Here is a 24,303-nt window from a genome sequence, read left to right as displayed (position 1 = left end):
ATTTTATTGCTTTTGGCTTGGCATGGATACAGATTATTACTTTGAAGATATTTTTTTATTGTGTCTATTGTGTCTAAAAAATCTGTAAATGCAACAAATACAACTAAATGTTGCAAACTAGCAGATTTGTCAACAGTGGGAGGGCTCAAATGACCTTATATAAATCAAAATTTCCCTTAAGCCTTTCAGTATGGGTGCTGACTCACACACATCCTTACACATCTTATATATGCTGCTGTCTATTTTTATTCTTTTTTTTTCTCCAATGTGTCTCCTTCCTACATCTGTCTGGAAGAGGTTGCTGATGATATTGAATTCCATTGTAATTGAAAACCACAAATCATTCTTGTGGTGGGAGTAGGGCATTACGCTGTATAGTGGTGTGTCTGACTGGGACAAAACACTACCCTGATCCAATAGCTGATCCTATGCTGTGACAACAAAAGCAATAGGGATTACATAACACTTCATTACACAGAGGAACATACATCCACTTTACTGAGTAGTACAACAGATGTAACCAGCTCAATGGAATAGTGGCCATATACTGACAACCTTACAATAGCCATTACAATTCAGAAATGCAACCAAGAGCATGGCTATTTTCTACTGAAGTAGGCTTAAAAACTAACAAAAACACATAAATGAATAAATATAGGGGAAACAATCGGACCAATAGTTTATTTAACAGGGAGTAAGTACACTAGTTCCTATTGCAAATGAGAAAGAGTAAACTAGTTTCAATATTGTCAGACACTATAAATGTTGAAAGATAATGTAAAGATACAAGACTGCAGACTATTTAATTTCTAAGCTTTTATGACAATAGCAGTAATCCTTGCAGTCAAAGTCATTGTCAGTCAGTGCCTTTACATTTATATAGTCAGCTCTATTGGAGGTAGTAGTATTAGCAGTAGTAACAGTAACCATAGCTAGCTGTTGCTAATGCTAATGCTAACGTTTTAGCATTATTTCTTGTTACTTCTCTGTTGGAGGGTTCGCCACCTACCTGCCTTGATGGATTATTGCTTTAGATTAAATGCTCCACAGTACGGCATTAAACATATCTACCAATCATTTTATAAGAGGTGTTTTATTGTTCAAAACTGACATTCTTAATGTGTGTTGGGTCGCTCCTCCACACTTGCCTGGTATTGTCACTTCCATACTGTGGTTCATTATAGGCAAAACAATATGATCTTGATGGACACAAAGAGACAGCATACACTGCACCAGAAAAGTTACATAGTGCACCTTTAAAACATTTAAATGGATAAAATATGAGAACGTCATCCACCTCAGATTAACTCAAAAGATAAAATGACAATGATATATAGTGTTAGATAGTTTCAAGGTCTAACAAATGCGCTGGACTTACCATCTGCGACAAAGTGCTCGGGCACATGCAGGGTGACTTTGACGGTGAGGGGGCACGAGTCCTGTGTGGCGTACACAATGGCACTGACACATGTGCTGATGGTGATCAATGTCAGAGTCACCTTATTCAGAGGGCTGTGGGGGGGTCCTGCACACAGACAAGAGGCAGAGGTGAGACCCTGGGGTGAGCCTGTTTGTCAACTAACTGAAACAACAGACTGTAATGTACGAAGTGTTTACCACTAATAGTGACAAAGTGCTCCCCATAGTCACATTTTTGTCCTATAGTCAAAAAAGAATCTGAACAAAAGGCAACAATTGTTTACTGCTTGTAGTATTGCCATACAATTTGAATTGTAACCAGTAGTTTTTTGATCATTAAAGGCAAAAAGCAAGAATAATGATTGACCCGATACACATATATATTGATTACCAAACAATATGTGATATTTTTATGAATTGTAATTAATACTATTATTCAAATACAAGTGGCTTGTGCCCCCATGGGAAACACGGAGTACATAAACATTGTACAGATTTGAAACTAGTCATTTAGTATAGAAGTACACAATAGAGTGCTTCCACTTTCAGATGGGATTAAATGAAACAGAATACAAAGGTTTAGGAGAGCAGAATGCAGCGTGGACAGGGTTATAGATTAGCTGTTCCGATTTGCCCTTTGGCTATGTCAGGACCTCACTCTTCAAGGCAGCACAGAAGGAAATTAGCATTTAGTCTTCAGTTACTTAGGAAAGGTTAAATGTAGACTCTTCAACAAATATTGTTTTAGAAGTCTACGGGTGATAATTGGTTAATTGATTAATTTCCATAATGGACTTAAGTGGTTAAAATATAATTATGCTGTGGTATAGAGAAGAAAAGACATACTATAATTTGTGAATCTACAAAATGAAGGATAATTTAATACCAGTTCTCTAAAACACAGAAGCCTATAACTTTCTTAGCAATACCATCTTTTACAATACGCCATGTAAAATGTAATGTACAATGGCACACACAATGCCAAATGATAATTATTTGATCATGACATGGCCAATTAATCAGTTCATAACATGAAACAGAATGTGTATTCATAGTTTATAGTCTTTTTTGCTCATTATGCTCAAATAAATAAGTCCAGCCACTGAGGTCTTCAAGTGAGTAATTGTTGGGGACTGCATCACGAAGAGCATTTAGCATAAAGTAAACAACATAAATTCTATAATTAAAATCACTTCACACTATATGGCAAATTGGAGATTGTTTGGTGTGTTTATCTCATTAAAGGGATGGTTTAAAAACCAAGGAGAACACAAAGACTTAGTAAAAGTCCGACCTCTCCAGCTGCTTATTCCCAATGGACTTGGACGCTGGAGTGGGACATCGCTGTCGGCAGCACAAACCACAGAGCAGATAATCCTGTTGGGATGTGGGTGTCTTAGCTGCACTTGTGATACAGGGCCACTCAATTATTTTAAAAGCTCACTGAGTAGACAAAGACATGAATGCTCACGCAAACTCTTAAAGGGTATATGTGGATACAAGCACAATACCCTTGTTCCTCTCAGGATTCACAGGGAAACTCCAGTGCTGAGCACAGTCTCAAACAAAATCTTGTTGTAAGTTGACACATACACCATGTTTTAGTTTCCGGGCATTTCAACATTCATTTTGAGATCTGCGCAGCTCACAATTTCGTTGGATCATTGATTTAACCTGAATTCAATAATATGTGGATATTAATTGGATTTAACAAATACTATATATGTTATCACTTTTTCAGCCAAATTTAATTTAAAATTGTCTGATGCGGAGACAATGTTTTTGGCACTAAGGCTCAATAGCATAGCAACACAGAAATATTCAAAGATGTTGAAATCAATCGAAATACAACTCTGAGTAAGCTTAAGATGAGGGAACACTATTATAATATGGTTAAAAACTCAGATACAATGTAATGACTTACAGTTGTGGGAAGAACTTGTTTACTGAGGTTACATCTCTAGATATTTACACCAAGTTTAGTAATACACATTATGTCCCGTTCTTCGTATATTGATGTGCGTGTCTATCACATATGACCATGTGGGGAAGAGGTGAAATCATGTTTCCCATCCAAGTTCTTTGACTCATCAGCAGCCCTGTGCTTACCTCAGCTCATATATCTGCTGTGTGTCCCTGATCACACAAGTGCATACACCATACACCAGCACTTTACAGGCCCACCGGGATGCGCATGCTCCTTCCAACTTCCTGCTATGCTGACAATCCCACAAATGTTCGCCCCATTTCACACAGCACCGGGAGCACCTCTCCCCTACTCTGCCGCATATTCATAATGTTAGAATAAATGTGTTTTAACATAATTCTTTGTTTAGTGTCTCGTTATTCCCAGCATGGGGTAAAAGCCTCATTAGGCAGGTCCAAATGTTAACAGCATGTTTATCATAATGTAATGGCCTGATGGGTTACCTTTGCTACGTCTTCGCCCTCGGTGCTGCTCTGTGTAGAACTTCATCTGGTTGTCATCTTCTGGCTCTGACCCAGACTCTCCTTGTGGACCGAACACACCTCCAACTGTGAATAAGATCAAATACAAATAAACAAGATTTGCGTTTTATTTCCTGTTTATAAACAGGAAAAAAAAAATCAAGTTATCTGTCTATGGCTATTTAGACATTTTGGTGCAGTGGGATGGAAACTCGTTGATGATACCAGTAATAATGGTGGCAGTTCTGAACACTTTGCATCAGTAGTTTCCATCTGTCGGATTCTAGGTAAGGTTTTGTAGAAGCTGGCATACATGCACATACCGGTACTTGTGTTTTTACCATTGAAAGGAAAACATATATGGACTTAGTAACATGCAAACTGCACCATTAGATAATATAATTTTTACTTGCTTTGTTTACTTATCCTTACATGTCTGATCCCCCATGTCTGATGTCAAGTCAAGAATACATGTGATAATACCTTGAAATAATAAAATGCAGATTGGACAACAATTCATTGTTTGTTGGATCCATACATACATTTCTATTTTTATCGTACACATAGGAGAACATAAATAATTACATTTGAGATGTACAGTAGCAATGCAACTAAAAGCAATGTTGTATAGTTTAGGAAAAGCTGAGGCAAACTTGATGTTGAGATACAAGTAGGGATAGGATTAGACATGAGTACATCACAGCATTGCTGGTTTTCTGCGATGTTTTGGAGATTAGAGGCCAGTTGTGATGGTTAAGAAATGTACAGAGTGAATATGAGGAGTCAGAATAGGATATAACAGTCAGGTAAAAGGTTAAGGTTGTGAGGAAGCAGACGATTTGCATGTCATGAACTCTAAAATGGAACAAATGAATAATGGGGAAAATGTCAAAGCAGCTGCAGTAATCCAAAGTAATCGCAATAATGAGTCTAGAAATAAAAGACAGAATTATATTGTTAAACGTGAGGTCTTGTAACATACACGCCACCATAAACTGAAAGTAAATTCTGAAAAGGCCATGTAAGACACAATCTTCCATTAAGCAGTTCATAAATAACATAACCCGGTCTCATAAAGTTATCAGTGCACTATAAAGATTTGGGTCATGATTAAAAGTCCTATTAACTCAGCATATAAAATAGAGTTGGAAAAGCTGTAGTTGCTCTCTTGGTCTGGTGCACTTAAACACGTTGAGAGTGCAGTTGGCTTCGGAGTGGGAGAGTCTGGCACTATTCGAGGAAGTGTGGCCAAGGCAATGCAGTGTAAAATTGCTTCCGAATTTATGCATCATGCTAGAACTTGCTTTAAAACATGAAGGACGAGAAGAGAAAACAGGAGGGAGGACACTCAAGGGTAAACCTAATTTAAATAGTTCGAAAATAGGAATTGTGACCTTTATTTTGTATACAAGTATAGCTACAAAAACTCAAAGATCATGCTTGAGCAGGGTAGCTGACGGGGGGGAACAAAGAGATCGATGGGGGGGGGGTTGTACTTGAGTATACATATTTTGCTTCATCAGTTCCTCATATTGTTTGATCACAGTGTTTGATTACATTTTATTTTGTCTTACTAAAAGCTAATAAAAATGTCTTTCATATTTATTTCCTGAACATAAACAATACTTTTAATTAGAGCCATTTAGTTTAACCGTCAAATCTCTTCCCATTTGAACTCAGCTCCAACCTTTACTGATGAAGGATTGGCTGTAGACCTAAAGACAAAAGCATATCATTGATCCTTTATTGACCGTCAGCATTTTTAAATCCATGGCAAGGCCCACAGATTGAAGTAAAGGTTTGGACAAGTTCACAAATGTACTTTTCACATTTGTATTGCTCTTCCATTTCCACTAGACATAAAACCTCAAGTTAATATATTAGGATATTTCTACCAGTGCCGGTGTATGAAAGCATTCCCCAATATATCACACTTTGATCTATATTGGCAATGCCTTTGAGGAAAATGTAGGTTGCAGCTTCAGATGTGGGTTAAAATGAGCACAATGTAAACAAATTAATGTGTTGCCATGTTGACGCATTTTCACATCTGGGCATAAAGTGCTTCACATTTAAATTATGAAAGCATTTGGAGGTCTCACAGAGGCACATCATAAAACAATTAACCTCGAACTGTGAAGCCATTTTGTATTTTTTAAGCTTGCCATATCAGCTAATGGAAGCCTGAGGTCTTTGTACTGAATTCAGATAAGACCATCAAAACACACTTGCGTTTTTACTTTTCTCTTCCCCCTGAGGACTTTGCCGGTGATTTTGTTTAGTTAGATCATCCTTGAGAACTTAAGACATTCTTGAACTGTCTTGAACTTGAACTTGAAATAAACAGTCATCACACATCAATAACAACTTCATGGTACTGTGCATCTGTCTGCGGCAGAATGGGCTCATAGAGTGGAAATGCCCCAATGTTTGTGGATGTATAATATAAATGTCTCCATCCAAAGGTCAGCCTTGATTGATCTACACAACGGAGCTGAGAAACTCTTGTTATTAATCACATCGCTTGGCAGGAAGTCAACAGATCACGCTCCTTGTTCTTTTCCAATAGCTTGTGTTTGATGCACGACAATGGCCAACTGCTTAAAAATAACATAGTGTGCCATTGACCTTTTCAGTTACATAAAATTATACTGTTAAATATAGGCTCAGTTCCCCTACGTTTTAGTAATGATAAAACACAAATACAATAATGAGGATTACACAAAAAGACCTGATTTGATGTTGTAATTTGTCAAAAGTGTCCTTTCATACAATCTTCTATGTGCAGCTCTAAACTGAACATGAAATGACAGAATGCTTGTACAATTATATAATTTTATTTAGTTGACAATGTTCTTGTTAAAATTAGGGCAACACAATTTAACACAATTAATTCAAAATTGCAAATGAGTTGGCCCAATTATCAAATCTCAAAGGCTGTAATTATTTAAAGCAGGGGTGTCCAACCCAGGCAAACTAGAGGGCCATAGATTGGTGGTCAACAAAGTGAATAAATCAAATATATACATTTATACCAGCTTTAAATGAGCCATACCACCAAACCATGCTTTGATCCTCAGGGTACACTGAATATTTGATATTTGCTTTGTCAAGGTATCAAGGAAAGTACTGCTTAAGGTAATATGGGCCAATTTACCTGAGGGCCAAGAAAAATTTGTCTGAGGCTCCACATTTGCCCTGGAGGCCATAATTTGAGCATGTATGATTTAAATAATAGAATGCCAATTATAGAAAATAATATTGTTCTACCTGTACCTTGAACTTCAACAAACAAGTTTTGAAAGTCATGTGATTCTTGTTTTAGTTGATCAGTTCATATTTCAGTTGTGCACTTGTGCACTTAGAATCCTACTTAAACATGTATCACAAATCAAATGGCAATCACAAAACATGCCCAAGATTTGTGCATCCCTAATGTAAAACAATGCTAGTGTCTTAACAAGCTATCATAGGCATGAGAAACCTTCAACACCATGGCATACTCTTAAATTTAAATATGTTTGGCTTATAATAAGTGTAAAATAAGAAGTAAAAAAGAAAAAAAGGATCATATCATAACATTGAACATTCAGCTGCTCAGAATGATTCACATAAGGTATTGTCAAAGGAAAACACTAAGTGTAAGAAAAGGCACAGTTAACCTGCATGATAGGAGAGATGTTAAAACACGGGCAAAGACTACTCCTGATAATGTGGGGCTGCCCTGTGGGTTCTAAGGACACAAAGATGTCAAGATTCGAGTTGGAAAGTTGAAATAAAATCTATTCTTCACTACCGAGAGAAGCCAGGCAACAAGATATTGAGCTCAGAACAAACAAAAGACACTGTACATAACACATATAGATGTATTTATAGAATTGGTTGGAAGCTTACCCTTGATAACCCTGTGTTCACATAAGGACAGCGTGCATGCCCTCACTGCAAAAACGTCCTTTATTTCAGAAGGTTAGCTCAAAAATAGTGGCAAAAGCACACCCATTCATCATCTTTTGCTTATTAGGTGTGGTTGGAGGCTAAAGTCGTGCAACTATGGCCTATGGCTTGTAACAATTTAGAGGCAGCATTTTACCTAGACATGTTTTCATATGCTGAGAGAAAGCAGAAGGGCTAGCCAATTCATTTTACTAACACCGGTTTGATGGATAAATCCGTAAAACTTTAAATGGCAAAAGTTGTTGGAAGAATAATGGACAATTTGGTCACAAAATGCAAAGTAATTATGAAGACTGAGCATTAGGCACAGTGGATTAGCAGCTCAATGGAAACCGAAATCAATTTAAACTCTTCACGACCACCAGCCGTGTTGTTTTAATATATTGAATGATTCCAATGCCGCCTGTCAAGTCATGATTCCTAAATGTTATTGTAGTTGTTTTATTTAAAATCATGAGGATCATACACAGAAAATCACAAATCAACTGAAAAATGTACAAATATGCAAATCTGGTGAAACTGGTGACTGGTGGGCTTATGCCAATTTGTTGCTTTTTTGGTTGTGTGTCCATTCCTGTTAAGCTCCAGTATTCCGTATAATATTGAACATACTGGCATAATATGTGTGAATGAACTCATGCATATTATCTATCAGTAACTTGCCTCCTTCCAGTCAATTTTGCTTACCTGTGAGTCTTACTGACAGAAATTGCAAACATTATTATCTATATTCTCTGGGTGCTGGTTCCTTCCTGAGCGTGGCTCCTTGAATTTCTATGCTCTGTCTTTCTTTTGGTCTTCTCTCTGCATTGCGCCCACAGATCATTTTAGGTTTATTAAATTTCATATTTGAAGTTTAAAACAATCAAGCTATTACAATAAATTCACCATCTTTTTTTTATTGCCCTAGCTGTTTCAACTTATATAATTGAATAGACACAGTCATTCTTAAATAATAATAATAAAAAAACTTTCATAGCACTGAAGTTTCACAGTTTTTTCCACACTTCTAAACTAATATTTCACTGCACATGCTGAGTGCAAAACTTTCTTATTGATTTTTCTTTTGGTTTCCTGACTTGCATAATAAGAACTGGGTCCACTGTAGAGAGAGGAATGAAAAAGTGAAGAAGGCATATGCTGTTATTTACTCACACGCCATAGAGAGAACAGCAGTACATGCCATTACTGATTTATTTTACCACAATGATTTTACTTCGCTTAAATGAGTAACTAACATACATTTCTCTGCCTTCATGAATAGCTAAGCAGATGTACATTGCTGCTGGATATGAGGCCTTGTCTGTAATCTCTAACCTGCTGATCCTGCTATAGAACACTGACAAAAAAGGGTAATCAATAGAGAATTTGCTGCTAATTAACAAATGAAGCTAAACTGGATCACCTTTGTACAGAGAGCGAAGCAAAGAAATCAATAGGGCAGATTTATACAGAGAGGAATAAGCTAAAGTTAGCAGTGAGCTATTTAATAAATGTCATAGTTAGGGTTTAAGGGAAAATAAATATACTCCCACAAAGAGTTTCACGTCTTTCACACAACACTGGAGCTGTCAGTTTGTTGACTCTAAGCCAGGCATATTGCTCATATACAGTCTCCTTGTATAGATGTGCGTATATGCTGAACTGAGAAAACCTTCAACCAACTGGGAAAGACATCATTTAGTTTATGTATCCATGGGTTTCAAAGTGATGAAAATCTACAATTCAAAATGAAATATTTTATCTTGTGAATGGGGGAAAAGTCCAAAAAATACCACCTATAAAAGGAAGCTAGCTGTAACGCATGAATACAGAGTTGTTTTCATAAAAAAGTCTGGTATCCTGTTTTAGAATTGGGAAAAGCTGACAATTTTTTGGGTCCTCTGCGGAAGCTTTTTTCAATTAAATGTCTTGCAAACCTTGATCATTTTTTCAAATCTGTTTAAACCATGAACACACGAGGATGACATAGGGATCAAAATCAGGAGTGTGCAAAAATATCAAAATATTTATATCTCATATCGTTTAATTTGGCAATACAATATTAATATCATGGGCAGCTGTAAGGGGCCAAAAGATTTTATTTTTTTACTGAATCATATTGAATTGATTTGAAATATATTGTATCAAATTGCATCAATTTGAAAGTGCACTGTATCAAGATGCATCAGCAACTTCTTAATGATACCTAGCACTAATCACAATGACATTCTATTACAACTGATGCATACTGAATATAGTGTATGGCCTTATGATCCATTTTCTATTGTGTCATCAGGCTTTGAAACTATTACAAGCTCCATGCTGAACAAATCACCAATTAATCACAAGGTCAACACATTAGAGCGTCTATTTCTGCTCACTGCACTGGCAAAGCAATGCCCAAATGTCAATCCATTTGGGCTTGGACTGTACGGGGAACCAGAGTATTCCCTCGCCAAGAGAGCTCTTGGCAACACCAAGCACCAATACAATATTCTAAATTTAGTTTTGCACGCCATGATAATTAAACAGAACACAGAACATTATCAACATTAAATAAACATTTGTGTGATAATTCATGGAGTTAAACTTATTGTATATGTGCACCAACATATGCAAGACTTTTCACTATTCAAATTAATATTGAGTTTTGAAACGTTAATAGCTTAAAATATGAATGGATATAGACATTTTAAAGAAGGAAACAGCACTGATTATGCGCTTTCAGATATAAACTCCACAATGACCATATTAACATTCATAACATATTTCAATAGCTGAAATTAACATAACTAGGCCACTCAAAACTTGATCACTTAATATACACACCAGAACAGTTTGAAATGTACTACTCTGTGGTAACTACATGTAAATAAACTGAAGTTAAGCAAAGAGAGCTGACAGTCCCAGTTTAACCTCTAAGTCATGCCTCATTACTTTAAGCCCTTCTCTCCAGCCCATTCATTCACTGTACACTCCATTTGCCTTTGATCATGACTGTACAGTAGTGTGCCACGACAGCGTGTGTCCATGACGATGTGTTTGTGAGTGAATTAAGCAGACAGAAACAACATGCCCAACATGCCTCTTCTTTTGGTAATCACGTTAGCGTGCGGCTGCATTCACTAGTCAGTCTGTCCCAGCTCCTGACACCAGCAAGCTAAATATTTCTGAATCGAATGAAATAGAAACTGGCATTTACATTCATACAAACACAAGCATATGCTAATATGCCATTTATAATGCACAACCCAGCAGCTGACAGGAAGCAACATTGAATTTGCTAAGGTCTTTTCAGGGTAAAAAATACTTGAAAATATGAATAGTGTGGATTTTCAGGTTTCGTTTTGTGGTGTGAATAAAATGAATATAATTTTTAAAACAAATTTCAACTCCCCAGCAGTGGTATTGTGGGTTGCCTGAATGATTCCAGGTTTATCTGAAAGTAAGCGGAAATGGCTGGGGTCCGGATCAGGAAGGCTGGCCCAGGGCATTTGAGTCAGGCATGCTGCAGTGAGTAGAGGATTCAGCAGCATGAACCTGGAAATAGGGCAGATTATAGCAAATCTGGGGGGTACGGAATAGTATTGAACCAGTGTGAGCAGATCAAAAGCTTCTGCACGCTTATACAAAGCGATACAACTGTGCTAATTTCCATGTCTCACCTGCTCCATTCTTTTATCTACACCTGTTTTGGTTTCTTATCCCAAATAATCTCAATCAATATTATTTCACTCTGCTGCTGCATTTGCAAGAGCTGCATGATATTCACAGACAAACACTCTGCAAGTGACAGGCAAAACAATATCAGCCCAGTTCCACATTTGAAAGGCTAATTTAGGTTTCACTAAAACATTGGCTACATTTAAAAAGCCACCACTTCTCCCTTAACTCCTTAGAGGGTACAGTGTTTGTCCGTATTTTTCAAAAGCATATTTTAAATCCATTATTTTTCTTATCCTGTTTTCTGCTATGTAACACATTCATTTAGATGTACTAATTTAAACTTGTGGAGAGTCATATGCATATGCCTTTTTAATAATATTCTGTCCAACAGGGATTTCAAGTATTCAGTTTGACATTTACAATCCTAAATATAATTCTGGTTTATACATTTCAGATTAACTACTGCATCATTTTGAAGACGTAACCCCAAGAATGGTATCCATTACCCGAAGATCACCCCAGTACATACTTAATGGTGGCTAGTTACTAATGTGGCCACAGCTGCCCTGAGGTAGACAGACAGGTAAGGCTGTCAGTCTGCACAGTCAGCCTCTCTGACAACTATACCAATCCCTCATACTCACTTCATAAACAAAGTGGGTTAAGTGTCTTGCCTAAGAACAGAACATCAACTTGCACAAGAGCTACACCTATCAAACTCTGTCTTCAACCATGCACTTATTTGCGTACCCTTACAGCCACTGACATCTTAACAGTGATCTCTGTACTTAGTAAATGGTATTTTTTCACAGTATCCACACTATCATTTCAGACAAAATGGCCTCTCTGACCCTGTATTTGGGCTTTCCACCTGAGATGCAGCTAAATGAGCACTTTACTACTGCATCTAAATCTGCGATAAATAAACAGCGTTCCCTAAATACACAGTTCAGCATTGTGCCTTAAATTTAGACTTGGGTTAATGGGTGTAATTGCCTTGTTCTCCTGAGACTTACAAATTGCAAGCCACTTTGTTCTTTACTCTATTCACACCTAGCAGGCAGCTATGTAATACAGTCTACCACTTTATTGGAAACTGGCCCTTTGCAGTGAGAGATTGTGAAAAAGGAGCCAAGTGGACGGGTCACTTGTACCCCATGTGGCAGGGCCTGATTTCACACTGTCATAGATAGGTTTTAACTTCAGACTTCCTGCTGCTCCTGACTCTTGTGCTCAACATTTTAGAAAGGAACAAAAGAAAATAGTAAAAGAAATGAGTTAAGGGTTTAGACTAATGGTGCTGCAGTAACAGATAATTCATGGCAAGTCCAATGAAAAATAAAATCTTAAAAGCAAAGCTCTACACTGAAAAGGTATTCATTCGCTTTGGGGGGAAAGAGCTACAAGAATGGTATAATCAATAGAAATAATTTTGCCGTGTTGTAAGGTGAGAAACAACTAAAAGGTATTGAGAACTGCTTCAAGATAATTCAGACCAGCTAATGATATTCTCTGAGCCAGAGCTATTAGAGAAAGGACCATTCATAACTCTAAATGGAAGCTAAAAATATGCTGAGAGGGCTATTCATTGGGCTTAAACAGTCAGAAGAGAACAGAATAAAAGTACTTGTATCTGGACAACAACCCATCTTTCACATATCTACATTTTCTTTGGCCATTCATTTATTATACAACTAAAATGTTAAGGTTAAAGTGAGAACAAATTGAGCCAGGAGACTTTTTCAGATCCCAAGGACAAAATGATCAGTCACAATAGTTAACTTTTAAGTAGTGTATCGAGCTTTATTGAATTGTAGCAATTGAGCTTTAGTCTTAATAACAACACAACAATAACAAATAAAAGGAAGGGGGGAATAAAGAAATATGTAATTATTATGTGAACAACATTCTTTCCTTGAAAATTGCCTTAAGATATTGTACAGCTGCAGGCTGCAGATTTGCAAATCAAAGTAGAAAGTATGTCATTACTTTAATATTAAATAAAATACAGATTTATTTGTCTGGTTTTAAGCTACATGTGGCACGCAATATGTATACAGGATGGGACCAGACATTTCCCACAGGGATGGTGCACCAGAACGAAAAGCGACAAGATTTTGACAACAATTTTAATAAACAAATGATGCGGCACCTGCTTGTCTCCATGTAGATATATACGATTAATGCCATACTGTGGAAACTTTCAGGCAAAGCAATTATTTCCCCATGGAGAAAGGTTTCACATATTGTTAATCTTTTTTTGACATGTTCAATAAAATCAACAACTGTGATTCAGTCTTTACGACTGTCCACAAATGTTACACTACCCATGAGGAAGGATTCATTATCTTAAACTGATCAATATTCTAACTACATTTGCGCCATGGGAGAAGTCTTAGAAAGCTGAATTAGTCTTTAGGTTTACTATAAAACAGGGTATATCAGAGCTGTTCATTTCATCAGCCAAATGAAAATATGGCCTCTGTGGGGACCATTCATTTATGCATAAGCTAATGGGCGATCAAATGCTTGAAAAAGTTTAAAGCTTGTATTAAAATTAGTTTTAGAGAGAGGAAATTAAGAAGTCCATTGAACTGGTTACCTTTGATGTTTATTTTAGCTTTGCTGCATCACTACACACACATCAAGTACCATCCCTCTCTGTCTCTATGGTTATTACTAGTTAATTTGATACTAAGCAGCAAGTATATTTTGTTTTTTAAGTTGACATGTGTGAAGTAGAGAGGTTGAATCAGCAATTTGTGATGACCTTGTAGCATGTTCACGATTTTACGTTGTCAGGATCTAAAAACTGGTTGGCGGGAACTGAAGCGAACTGGTGACAGCTATAAAAAGTGAAAGCTGGCTTGTGGTGCCATCAAGCAAAATACTTATTTTATGAACGTTTATAGTGTATTCAAAACTCAGAGCACCACACTGGGTGGCAGTAAGCTTCTACTGTAGCCACAGCTGTCCTGAGGCAGACTGGCAGAAGCATCCTTGCTTCTGTCAGTCTTGCACCATTGGCTCCTCCGATCACCACCTGTCATTCAAACACACAACACTTTTATTGTTCAGATGTCTTGCCTAAGGACGCAACAACCGAATATGGTCTGAGTGGGAGTCGAACCTCCTTTCCACCTTTAGGTTAGGTGACCACTGCTCTAAGCACTGAACGACGGCTGAACGATTAGGGAAAACTATCAAACTGTAATTTTATTTTATTTTTTTATGACCAGCATTTCATTACAATTAGATTTTAAACACAAAGACAAAAAGACTGAAATATGAACTGACAAATTCATGCAAGAATCACATTTTAGAGTTTTGAGCACAGGTCTAAACTATATCATTAGCAGGTTTTATGTAGAATAAGACGGGATATTTTGTTGAAGTCTTACAGCCAGACAGTGTATCAGCTAGGTCCAAATAATAGGTCTATATTTACCGATTCCTTCCATGGGTTTTCCACAGAGGAGTTGGTGCTGTCGGTTGTGTTAAATATGGCCTGCTTAGGGGCCCCAGGCTGCAGGCCCACAGCTGTAATCACTGTGTTTTGTCTGTAGTAAAGATTGAGCACTGCTGAAAGTGGAGCTGAGCATGAAATAAATTCAAGCTCCCAGGAACACACAAACCATTGCCTCTCCCTCTCTCACTCAGACACTCACACACACACACACACACACACACTCACGCGCACACACATAGACAAGCACACAAGACCAACAGAATGACTTTCATGTCCTACTTCAAAGCATCAATTAAACAGGAGAAAGGCTTGATAATAAGCATAAGGTTATCCATGTCGTAATGAGCCAAAGTATTCGTTGTGACACATCAAAAACATTAGCACAGCTTCTAGCCAGTATGTGGAAACGCATTAGCACCACAGCGGGGAATAGCTTCTGTACCGGGACATGCAAATAAGGAAATATAAGGACAAATCTTAATATTCAACAATAGCATACATCATAAAAACACAGAGTTTGTTCAGAGCAGCATCTACACAACTGATGGGTTCATACATCGCTATCAGGGAAATGTCATGTTCAGGCGTTAGTGGTTTAGCTTGTGTCTCTGTGATAGAAGTGTATGGTGGGAAGAAATGCTACATGAAAGACACTGCTACCTCTGCTCTCTGTGGGGCAGCATGAAGACAGGCCAGTGTCTGTTAGATGATAACTGTCATGTGGTGTGCTGGGGCCACAACTCGCAGCACATTCATGGGATTTTCCCCCCTGGAATCATTAATGATTCAAACCTGATTGTAAGAGATCATTATTCGAGTCCCAATTCCAGCTAGAAACAAAATCTGAAGAAAAATAAAAAAATAAAAAAAATTGTCTAAGAATTTTTAAATACAGTTAGAATACAATAGTAGAATAGATAACAGTTATATCATAACAAATGCTGATGTTTTTAGGATTTGGGTTGTATGTTTTGAAGTAGAGACTATACTCATTTTATCAATGCAGTACACTCAGAATACACAGACAGAACTGACAGTACACCAACAATACACCAGCAGTGCATTCAAATCTGCTGCACATATTGCAGGCCTATAACTTATCAGTACATTATCCATAGCAATCCATTCCAAATAACATTCATATTAACCAGATGCAGTTGCTAACAGTTACTAACAACAGCTATTTATACAGCAATACTTACAACCCTTTTTTATTACATTAATTTATTTCAATAACAATAATACACAGGCATAGTGAGAAGCTGGCAGTATGTGAAAGGCGGCCGAGCATGTGCATTTGCCTTGCTTTACCAGAGCCCATAAAGTGAGCAGCTAAGAGAGGTAAATGGACTGCATTTATATAGCACTATTCTGCCTTACTGGTACATAAAGTGCTTTACAGTGTGCCTCGTTGGGCCATTTGCACACAGCGGTGGTGACAGAGCAGGCTCTGGGGGCAGCTCTAATCCCATTGTCCTGCCAAGAAGTCGTTGTCCTTTCCTCGCACTTGAGGTTTTGACTTTGTATGCAAAATCTTTCTGCTCTATTCTTCATCTATTCTGGTGTGTATACCAAGAATGGAACCTGTCACTCTAGCGTATAAAATTTATTTTGAGAAGACTATCATATCAGCTTTTGGCATTTTTTCTTTCTTTTTTTTTCACCCTTTTTTGCAAAGTTGCACAATCTAAGTTATATGTAATTGTGGTTACAGATGAATTATTAGTAGTATTACAGTGCCTGTACCAGTTTTTCCCATGTATTTGAGCAAAATGTGTCTAAGGGTACTGAATAAGGAGCTCAGGTCAAACTAAGTGTGCTATGTACTGTGTTTTATTGTCATCTCAAGTGCTTATAAACTCATAATGGTGAATAATTAGGATGTCAGAATTCATAAGTTCATAAGTGTAAAATATATTTGGACCACTGCAACTCTATCACCTATCTGCACCAGAAAAGTTGCACAGTGCACCTTTAAGCATGGTTGTGTATACTACACCAAAGTCTGAACTGTAGTTAATTTACTACTTTAAAGTAATTAGTGTGTATTAAGTGTGTGGTTTTTCAAAAGCTATCAACACCTTTTCTGTCCAAGCAGGCCTATTATTTTGAAATAAACTGCAGTTCCCACTTCCCAATGTATTTGTAAGAGCCATATTGAATTCTTGCAGCTGTACCTCACTATGCAGAAAGTAGGACAAAGTATACCACAGACCATTTGTATAAGCTGGCTATGAACACCAGCAGGGCAGTCAATGAGCACCTGCAGGGCTGTGCTGAGTCTACACAATTGCATATACACAGTTTATAACCAAGAACAAATGCTCAGAACTGTTGTTATGAAAATATGAATATGTGTTACGCAACATCTGAAAGAAGGACTGCTTAACCTGTACAGATGTTGAGAAAATCATTCTGGGGCATTCGTGACATTCCTCCATGGTCGTCCATCTGGTTTAAACATGAACTCCATCACTCATGGTAAGAAAACAGAATATATGTCACAACTACTAGCATTTAAAACATAGACAACTAGGCCTGTCACAATAAATACTACTAGTACATTGACTTATCATACAATATATGAAAATACGAACAATATACTAGCATTTTGTGGTTCAAGATTTACCGTGTGTGCATTTTCTTTGTAAAATTGGAGATTTGGGGTATTTCTATTTTTAAAAAATTGTAATTTGAGCTGTAGAGGGTTGAATAATTATCTTCTATAGCTAATTATTGGTTCATTTTGCTATTTATTTGTTGCAACTCAGGCCTTTTAATGATACTTTCTATTTAAAATGGGATTGTCTTGCATTATTGTTATTGTATCAGTGGCATTAAGTAATTTCAATATTATCGCAGTAGTCAAAAGACAACTAATGAACCGCAGATGCATTTCATTTCAGTGTCATGTCAGTGCTTTGTCTATGGCATTTTACTACATGGCATATCAGTAAAACAGTTTGGATTATTATCAAATATATAGGCTTCAGATAATTTAACCACACTGGATTAAATGCAAACTAAGCATACAGAAAATCTTGCTGAAGCAAAAGTGACTAGAAAGACAAATAATCCCCATATCTGAAGTCTGCGTAATATGCAAATCCACAGAGCCATATTTCACAGTGTTTGATGAAGTGACTACAAAAGCCAGTAAGTTATTCTGCAAAGATTCCATCAAGCCAACTTATCATTTAGCTCAGTCTGAATCAGAATATTTCATAAGTCATAAAGATATGACCGATGACTCAGATTGACCCAGCTATTAATTCTAACATATCTGATTTCATAGAATGGATCATTTCATTTAATGAGCTGCATATATTACTGCAATACAAAATCAGACTCAAAGTGTGGAACTTAACAACGCTAATGATATCGAAAGACACCAATTATTATGAAAAATGTAAAACTTAAACAGCAAAGGTTACTTGTATCTTGCTTCAAACCATCCATAAATGAGATTCATGTTGTCTTCAAGATAAATGTAATGGTTTTGACAGAGAACTTTGACTTATGCATAGTACACTTAATATTTTATACTCTGTGTCAAGCTAGATGCATTAAGTGACACAAAGAAATGTGGTGTCCAAACAACCAGTGATTGTAAGTGATGAATATGTAAATGTGTTGACTCCTGAAGGATAAATCTCTCCCTGATTCAAATGGCCGTCTGCAGCGTTTGTCATGAGTGGGAATACTGGCAGTAAATTTCTGGCCTTTGTTTGGTTAAGCCATGGCACATGCACACTCAATGACAATTTAGGGATATCCAATTAAATGTACAATGCAGTGATTTATTAGTGTAACAAAATGCATTATAAAATATGTATCACCAAACTATGAAAGTGGACTCATCATTCACTAGACTCAACTTTTATACTGTAGGGGGCATATTATGGAAGATATACTTTATAAACTAAAATATTGTTAGATTACTTGAATTAGCAATGTTTTGATTGATCTATGCATGTTTGGGTGGTTCTGTATTGTCTTGCTATTAAGGTTTGAGAGCCCAGATTTTTTTGTTTGTTTGTTTTCATCTACCCCTAATGTGTAAAAAATCTTGTCTGTATCATACTTATAGGGTTAGAATTATCATGTAGCCATTCTTCATTAATAAAAACATGTAGATAAAGATCTGCTGCCTGCTACAATGATTCATTGTTCATTGATTCATGTTCATTGTTCATTGTATTAATGGACAGAATTTCTAGTTGCAGTCAGGGGCCGGAGGGGGTCCGGTTTGGGGACCACAGGATTTCATCTCTGCTGTTTGCAGATGATGTTGTCCTGTTGGCTCCATCAAGCCAGGATCTGCAATGTGCACTGGGGTGGTTTGCAGCCGAGTGTGAAGTGGCTGGGATGAAGATCAGCTCTTCCAAGTCCGAGGCCATGGTTCTCGACTGGAAAAAAGTGGCTTGCCCTCTCCGGGTGGGTGGAGAGTCCCTGCCTCAAGTGGAGGAGTTCAAGTATCTCGGGGTCTTGTTCACGAGTGAGGGGAGGATGGAGCGTGGGATTGACAGGCGGATCGGTGCAGCGTCTGCAGTGATGCGGTCGCTGTATCGGACCTATGGTCATGAGCTCTGGGTAATGACCGAAAGGACGAGATGGCGGATACAAGCGCTCGAAATTTGTTTCCTTCACAGGGTGGCTGGGTGCTCCCTTAGAGATAGAATGAGGAGCTCAGTCACACGGGAGGAGCTCAGAGTAGAGCCGCTGCTCCTCCACGTCGAGAGGACCCAGTTGAGGTGGCTCGGGCATCTGTTCTAGATGCCTCCTGGGCGCCTCCCTCGAGAGGTGTTCCAGGCATGTCCCACCGGGCGGAGGCCCCAGGGAAGACCCAGGACACACTCGAGGGACTAGTCTCGAAATAAAATGGATGGATGGTATCTCAGTTCTGCAGTTTTGAAGACGAAGCTGGTTTTACTTCAGTATTGTGGTCTATGGTGAAAAAAATGTAAAAGAATAATCTATGTATGTTACTCTTTAATACTAAATAGCGCAGAAAAAAAGCATATTATGTCTTATATCTATGTATAAAAGCCAAAGCAGGGCATCCTATTTTCAGTCATAAGTTTAAAAACTTACAATCTTTTTTGAAATGACTATTTTTCAACAAATGGAGCGTAATTCAGCCTGGAGGACCTAACTTTGCTCCTATCTACCTCACTTCTTCTCCAGATCTACTCCTCAGCCTTCATCACTTCACTCCAAATACTTTGAATATTTGAGTATGTCTAATCTGTCCAATTTAAACCCCCACTGCAGCTGCATGGCCAGTTCAGTTTGTGCTGCGCCCCACCTTCTCCCCAGCACTGCTTCAGTTTCTTGTCATCCCCTTGACTCTCCTCGGCCTCATATCTACCACCTCCAAGTGTCCGGGGGGAAAGACATCTCCTAAACGTCATCAATATCTTCTGCTGGGGTCTGAGTGCTAAAGATAACTCAATCAATAAAGCTACTAAAACTTTCTCTTTGTATCTGTCTGAGTCTCTCCAAGTTGAAATGTGTTGGTGTCCAGGCTTGGGATGTAACAATAACCGAAATATTGTAATATCGTATCATCAATAATATCATGGGCCAGCACAATATACCAAATTACAAGACTCTTTACTTAAATTCATTGTTATGGTGCAGCAAACAAAACAAAACAAAACAAAACAAAACAAACAAACAAAAAAACAAAAAACTGAGGGAACTACATAGACCATAATGCTTTGCGCTGCTTAAGCGCATGAAGAAGTAAGTGTTAATAACCATTTTTGAATGTTAGTTCTTTGGATGATCATAGGACCAAAGTCTTGTCAAGGCATTTAAAAAAGAAAACTCTTTTGTTAACCTTCACAAAATATCACAATAAATTTGCATATCATAAAAATAGCAAGAGATCTGGATACATTACATCCTTAGTCCCTGTGTTGTTCAGATGCTTTTGAGAGCAGAGCATGCCTTGCGTACCTCTGGTATGGCTGGGGATCCTCCTGCGGCTGGTGGAGGAGCTGTGCGTGACGTGCTGGTACTGGGACATGTCCGATGGCGTGTTTGGAACATGGAAACTGTCCTGGAACCTCTGCATCAAATCCTCCACTGACTCTGTATCTGGGTCTACAGCTAGAAAACACAGGCAGACATAATGAGGTGTGTCATTGACATGTCAGGAAATCAAAGCTCAAGTGAGTGACAGGAGCGCACACATGTTTATTCAATATGGGGCTAAATGGAAGAATATGGTATGTGCTGTGCAATTTCTATAAAAAACCAAAAATGGCAAAATGCATTCCTTTCTTCTTTTATTTTGTTCTGTTTAAATGAATCCATCAATTCAATATATCCTCATCTCTCCAGGGATTCTGCCAACACTTTCACTGATTGCTCAGTCTGGCTCTTCCTGATGGATGACTCCAAAACAACTGAAGGGGAAAGCGCGCTATTCAGACATTTTCTTTGAACAAAAACACTTTTAGAAAAAAGTTTTGAGAGTTGCTTCATGCTAGATGCAAGCCTATATTACACTTCTGATCTATGTTATAATCTTGTTTCCTCATTAAATCATACAGAGATGTGTTTTCTTTCATTCACACATTAACACATTAACACGCTAACCGAGTTCTTCTCTCAAACAGAAAATACCCCACATTGTGATGCCATGTAGTAATACAGGAAGTGCTCCATTGTGCTTTTAAAGCCCATACACCTTCAATAGAATCATTTGGATTATTTCAGCCCTAATTTCAACCAATTTCTACTAAACAAAAGGTATAAGGTTGCTATCATTAAACAAACAAAGCCACTATCACCAAAACAGCAGATCATAAGATCAAGTCACAAATATATTTTTATGGTCATACTAAACAGCCTGATGATAAATAAAAGCCATTTTCTCCCACTTTAGCTATCCCTGATGGCACTTTGGTTATTATGTGGCTCCTCTGCCACAGGTTTGTCAGCATTATCCACTCACACACAAAACAAAAACGCTTTGGGTAAAAGAGAAGCAAAACAGGCAAACACAAACTACAGACTACAGGCCCTGTGTCACAATGGGGTCCTGACCAGTAAAGTAAAGTACAACTACTACTACATAACTAAGAATTCCATATTTTAGCAATTATCAACACGTAAAAATAAACAAGATGTTATTATTGTAATGTGTAATGTATTTTTATGTAAACATTGTTCTTATAGTATACAGTAATACCTCAGCAAATACTTCATACTGATGTAATATTTTTACTTTTACTCTTGCTGACAATATAAACATTTCACCGGTCTAAAAACAACACTGTCGTGAGTTTGCCACAGAGCCACCCCGAAAAGATTGTCCCATTCATCACCCTGTGAGCTCCTACCCCCACCTATCCTCAGCATCTTTTGATCCGTCACTTGCTTGTGAGGTGCACCCTGTCTGTGAATAATGGGGATGTGTTGCTCCCAGTGGAGGATGATTGCGAATGCCGATGAGCAAAGCCCGCGCCCAGAAGTAGAGAGGAGGATGAAGAGGACAAGGGTGAACGCAAAGAGGCAGCAGCCTTCACAATGTATTTGATAGCACAGCTTTGTGACAGAACCAAGCTTTGATTTTAGAACAAATGTTAACGTTGAAGCTATGGTTCGGCCTTTGTATATCTTTATGGAGAGTGTCAATGCTGATGTGAATGTAAATTTTATATTATAAGATAGCAAGGCAACTAAAACAATTTAATGGCTTGGACAAATTAATATGGATTTCTAAGTGCACAATGGAAATGTAAGGAATTAAATTATGAAGGCCAAAATGCCGCAGTAATTAAACTATCTTTGGTCATTCGAACCAGCTGTAGAAAAGTGGATTCACTAAACTGAACATGACTGCACACCATAAACACATGCGTAATCTTAAATAATAGGTATTACACATATGTATATCATGTCAACAATTTATTCACATTTTAAGATGTCCCTTTCACATTATAGTTTTCTTGTAAAGCTGTAAACGACAGTAGTTTGAAAGCACTTTGACTGAAGGTTATAATTAAATACTTTTCCACATTAGGTATGACCATGGGGCTGTACCAGTGAAGCTGTTATACAAACAAACTGCTTCTATGGGTTCAATAGGTTCCCTTCCTTGTGGGCATCCAAGGCAGCATCCAGCTAAGGACACAAACAGACTTGAGAGACAGCAGCCGGGGCTTTCACGAGCGGACCCGCAGCTGAGTGAGTGCGCTCTTTGACAGTGCATTTGAGGTTAACTGCTTGTATACATATTTCATGGCCTCCTGGAAGTCTGCTTATCTCCCTTTCTTTGTTTTATATCAAGGCAAGAGGAGATGTGAGGTCAAAGTCTTTTGCCCTAAGTCAGGAGTCGTATAAAAAACAATGATGCATTTGTGGCAGGTTTTTGTAGCCTCCTCTTTTTTGCAGGTGTTTGCAGTTTGTTACCTTTGTCATCCAAAACAACTCTAATTAAACTCAATCTTTTCTCACACAAAAACAAGGATTCCTTTGTAATTTTGTTCTCCTACTCCCTTTATATTCCCTGTTCATCGGTGCTATCTTCAGCTCCATAATGCCGTACGACTGAAAACACATCATAACATTACAGCAGTTCCAGTACAACTATTATAAAAAAAACATGCATGTATATGTTGAACTGATGTTAGAATGGCTTCCTAAGCGAGAACATTTCAAACCCAAAATGTAACTTTGATGTATTATTAAAACCAATATCCTGCCATTTCTTGTTACAATAAAAGGTCCAAACACACATGTTGGAGTACTGGGTTAGCTGTGGCTCATAGTGATGGTTGTCTGTCTGTGTGGATCAGTCACAGTGCCGAGTGGCCGGTACAAAAGATAAGACAAACTGTGGTATTTGTTCTTGGCTCACAGGCTTCTGCTTATTTATGTGTACAGAGATGTGTGTGACACTTCGCAATTACAAGTGTTTTCCACCAGTAAACTGAAAACTGATGCTTTCTGTAATTTCCATTTCCACTTTAATTGCCTAATTCTGTCATTGAGTTTTCTGGGCCCTCTGCAGTGTATTAAAATGGATTTTTACAAAACAGCAGCACCAACGGTAAACAGTGTCAAAAGCAGCATCAATAAAATAGAGAAATATGCTGTTCAAGTAATTATTAGGCTTCACAATTTAATACCCACTTCTCAGCAAACATGATTTAAAAGCCTAAATTTACCAGTCTGTGTAGGGCCCCATCACTCTCCTATTTTGTGCTCCCCTGGGATCTCATTGACGTCCATATCCAACTTAAAAACAGGGAGTGAATAGGCTGTTATTTGCCTGGTGATGGACAGTGTCCTTATTAAGGGTCCACTGAGGTGACAGTGAGGCAACACGAGGCATGCAAAAATAACAT

General features: G+C 37.8%; 1 protein-coding gene across 2 annotated transcripts in view; it reads right to left on the bottom strand.

The window, feature by feature from the left end:
• LOC110160621 (astrotactin-2) overlaps window positions 1–24,303 on the bottom strand; it is a 213,133-nt gene that overhangs the window by 120,397 nt on the left and 68,433 nt on the right. Inside the window, exons 4-7 of one of the 2 annotated variants that reach the window (XM_055153914.1) lie at window positions 20,903–21,055; window positions 4,187–4,195; window positions 3,850–3,954; window positions 1,379–1,525 (exon numbers count right to left, since the gene is read on the bottom strand). In XM_055153914.1, coding sequence (XP_055009889.1) covers window positions 1,379–1,525; window positions 3,850–3,954; window positions 4,187–4,195; window positions 20,903–21,055 — 414 coding nt within the window. Of the gene's footprint in view, window positions 1–1,378; window positions 1,526–3,849; window positions 3,955–4,186; window positions 4,196–20,893; window positions 21,056–24,303 lie in introns of both variants that reach the window. The other variant, XM_055153913.1, reaches the window with a different exon arrangement.

The sequence above is a fragment of the Boleophthalmus pectinirostris genome, unplaced genomic scaffold (assembly GCF_026225935.1).
Source record: "Boleophthalmus pectinirostris isolate CB_2022bp ecotype Guang Dong unplaced genomic scaffold, ASM2622593v1 HiC_scaffold_18, whole genome shotgun sequence".
NCBI classification, from domain to species: domain Eukaryota; kingdom Metazoa; phylum Chordata; class Actinopteri; order Gobiiformes; family Gobiidae; genus Boleophthalmus; species Boleophthalmus pectinirostris.
The sequence above is the reverse complement of the archived record's forward strand: the minus strand, read 5'-3'. Positions and strand labels throughout refer to the sequence as shown.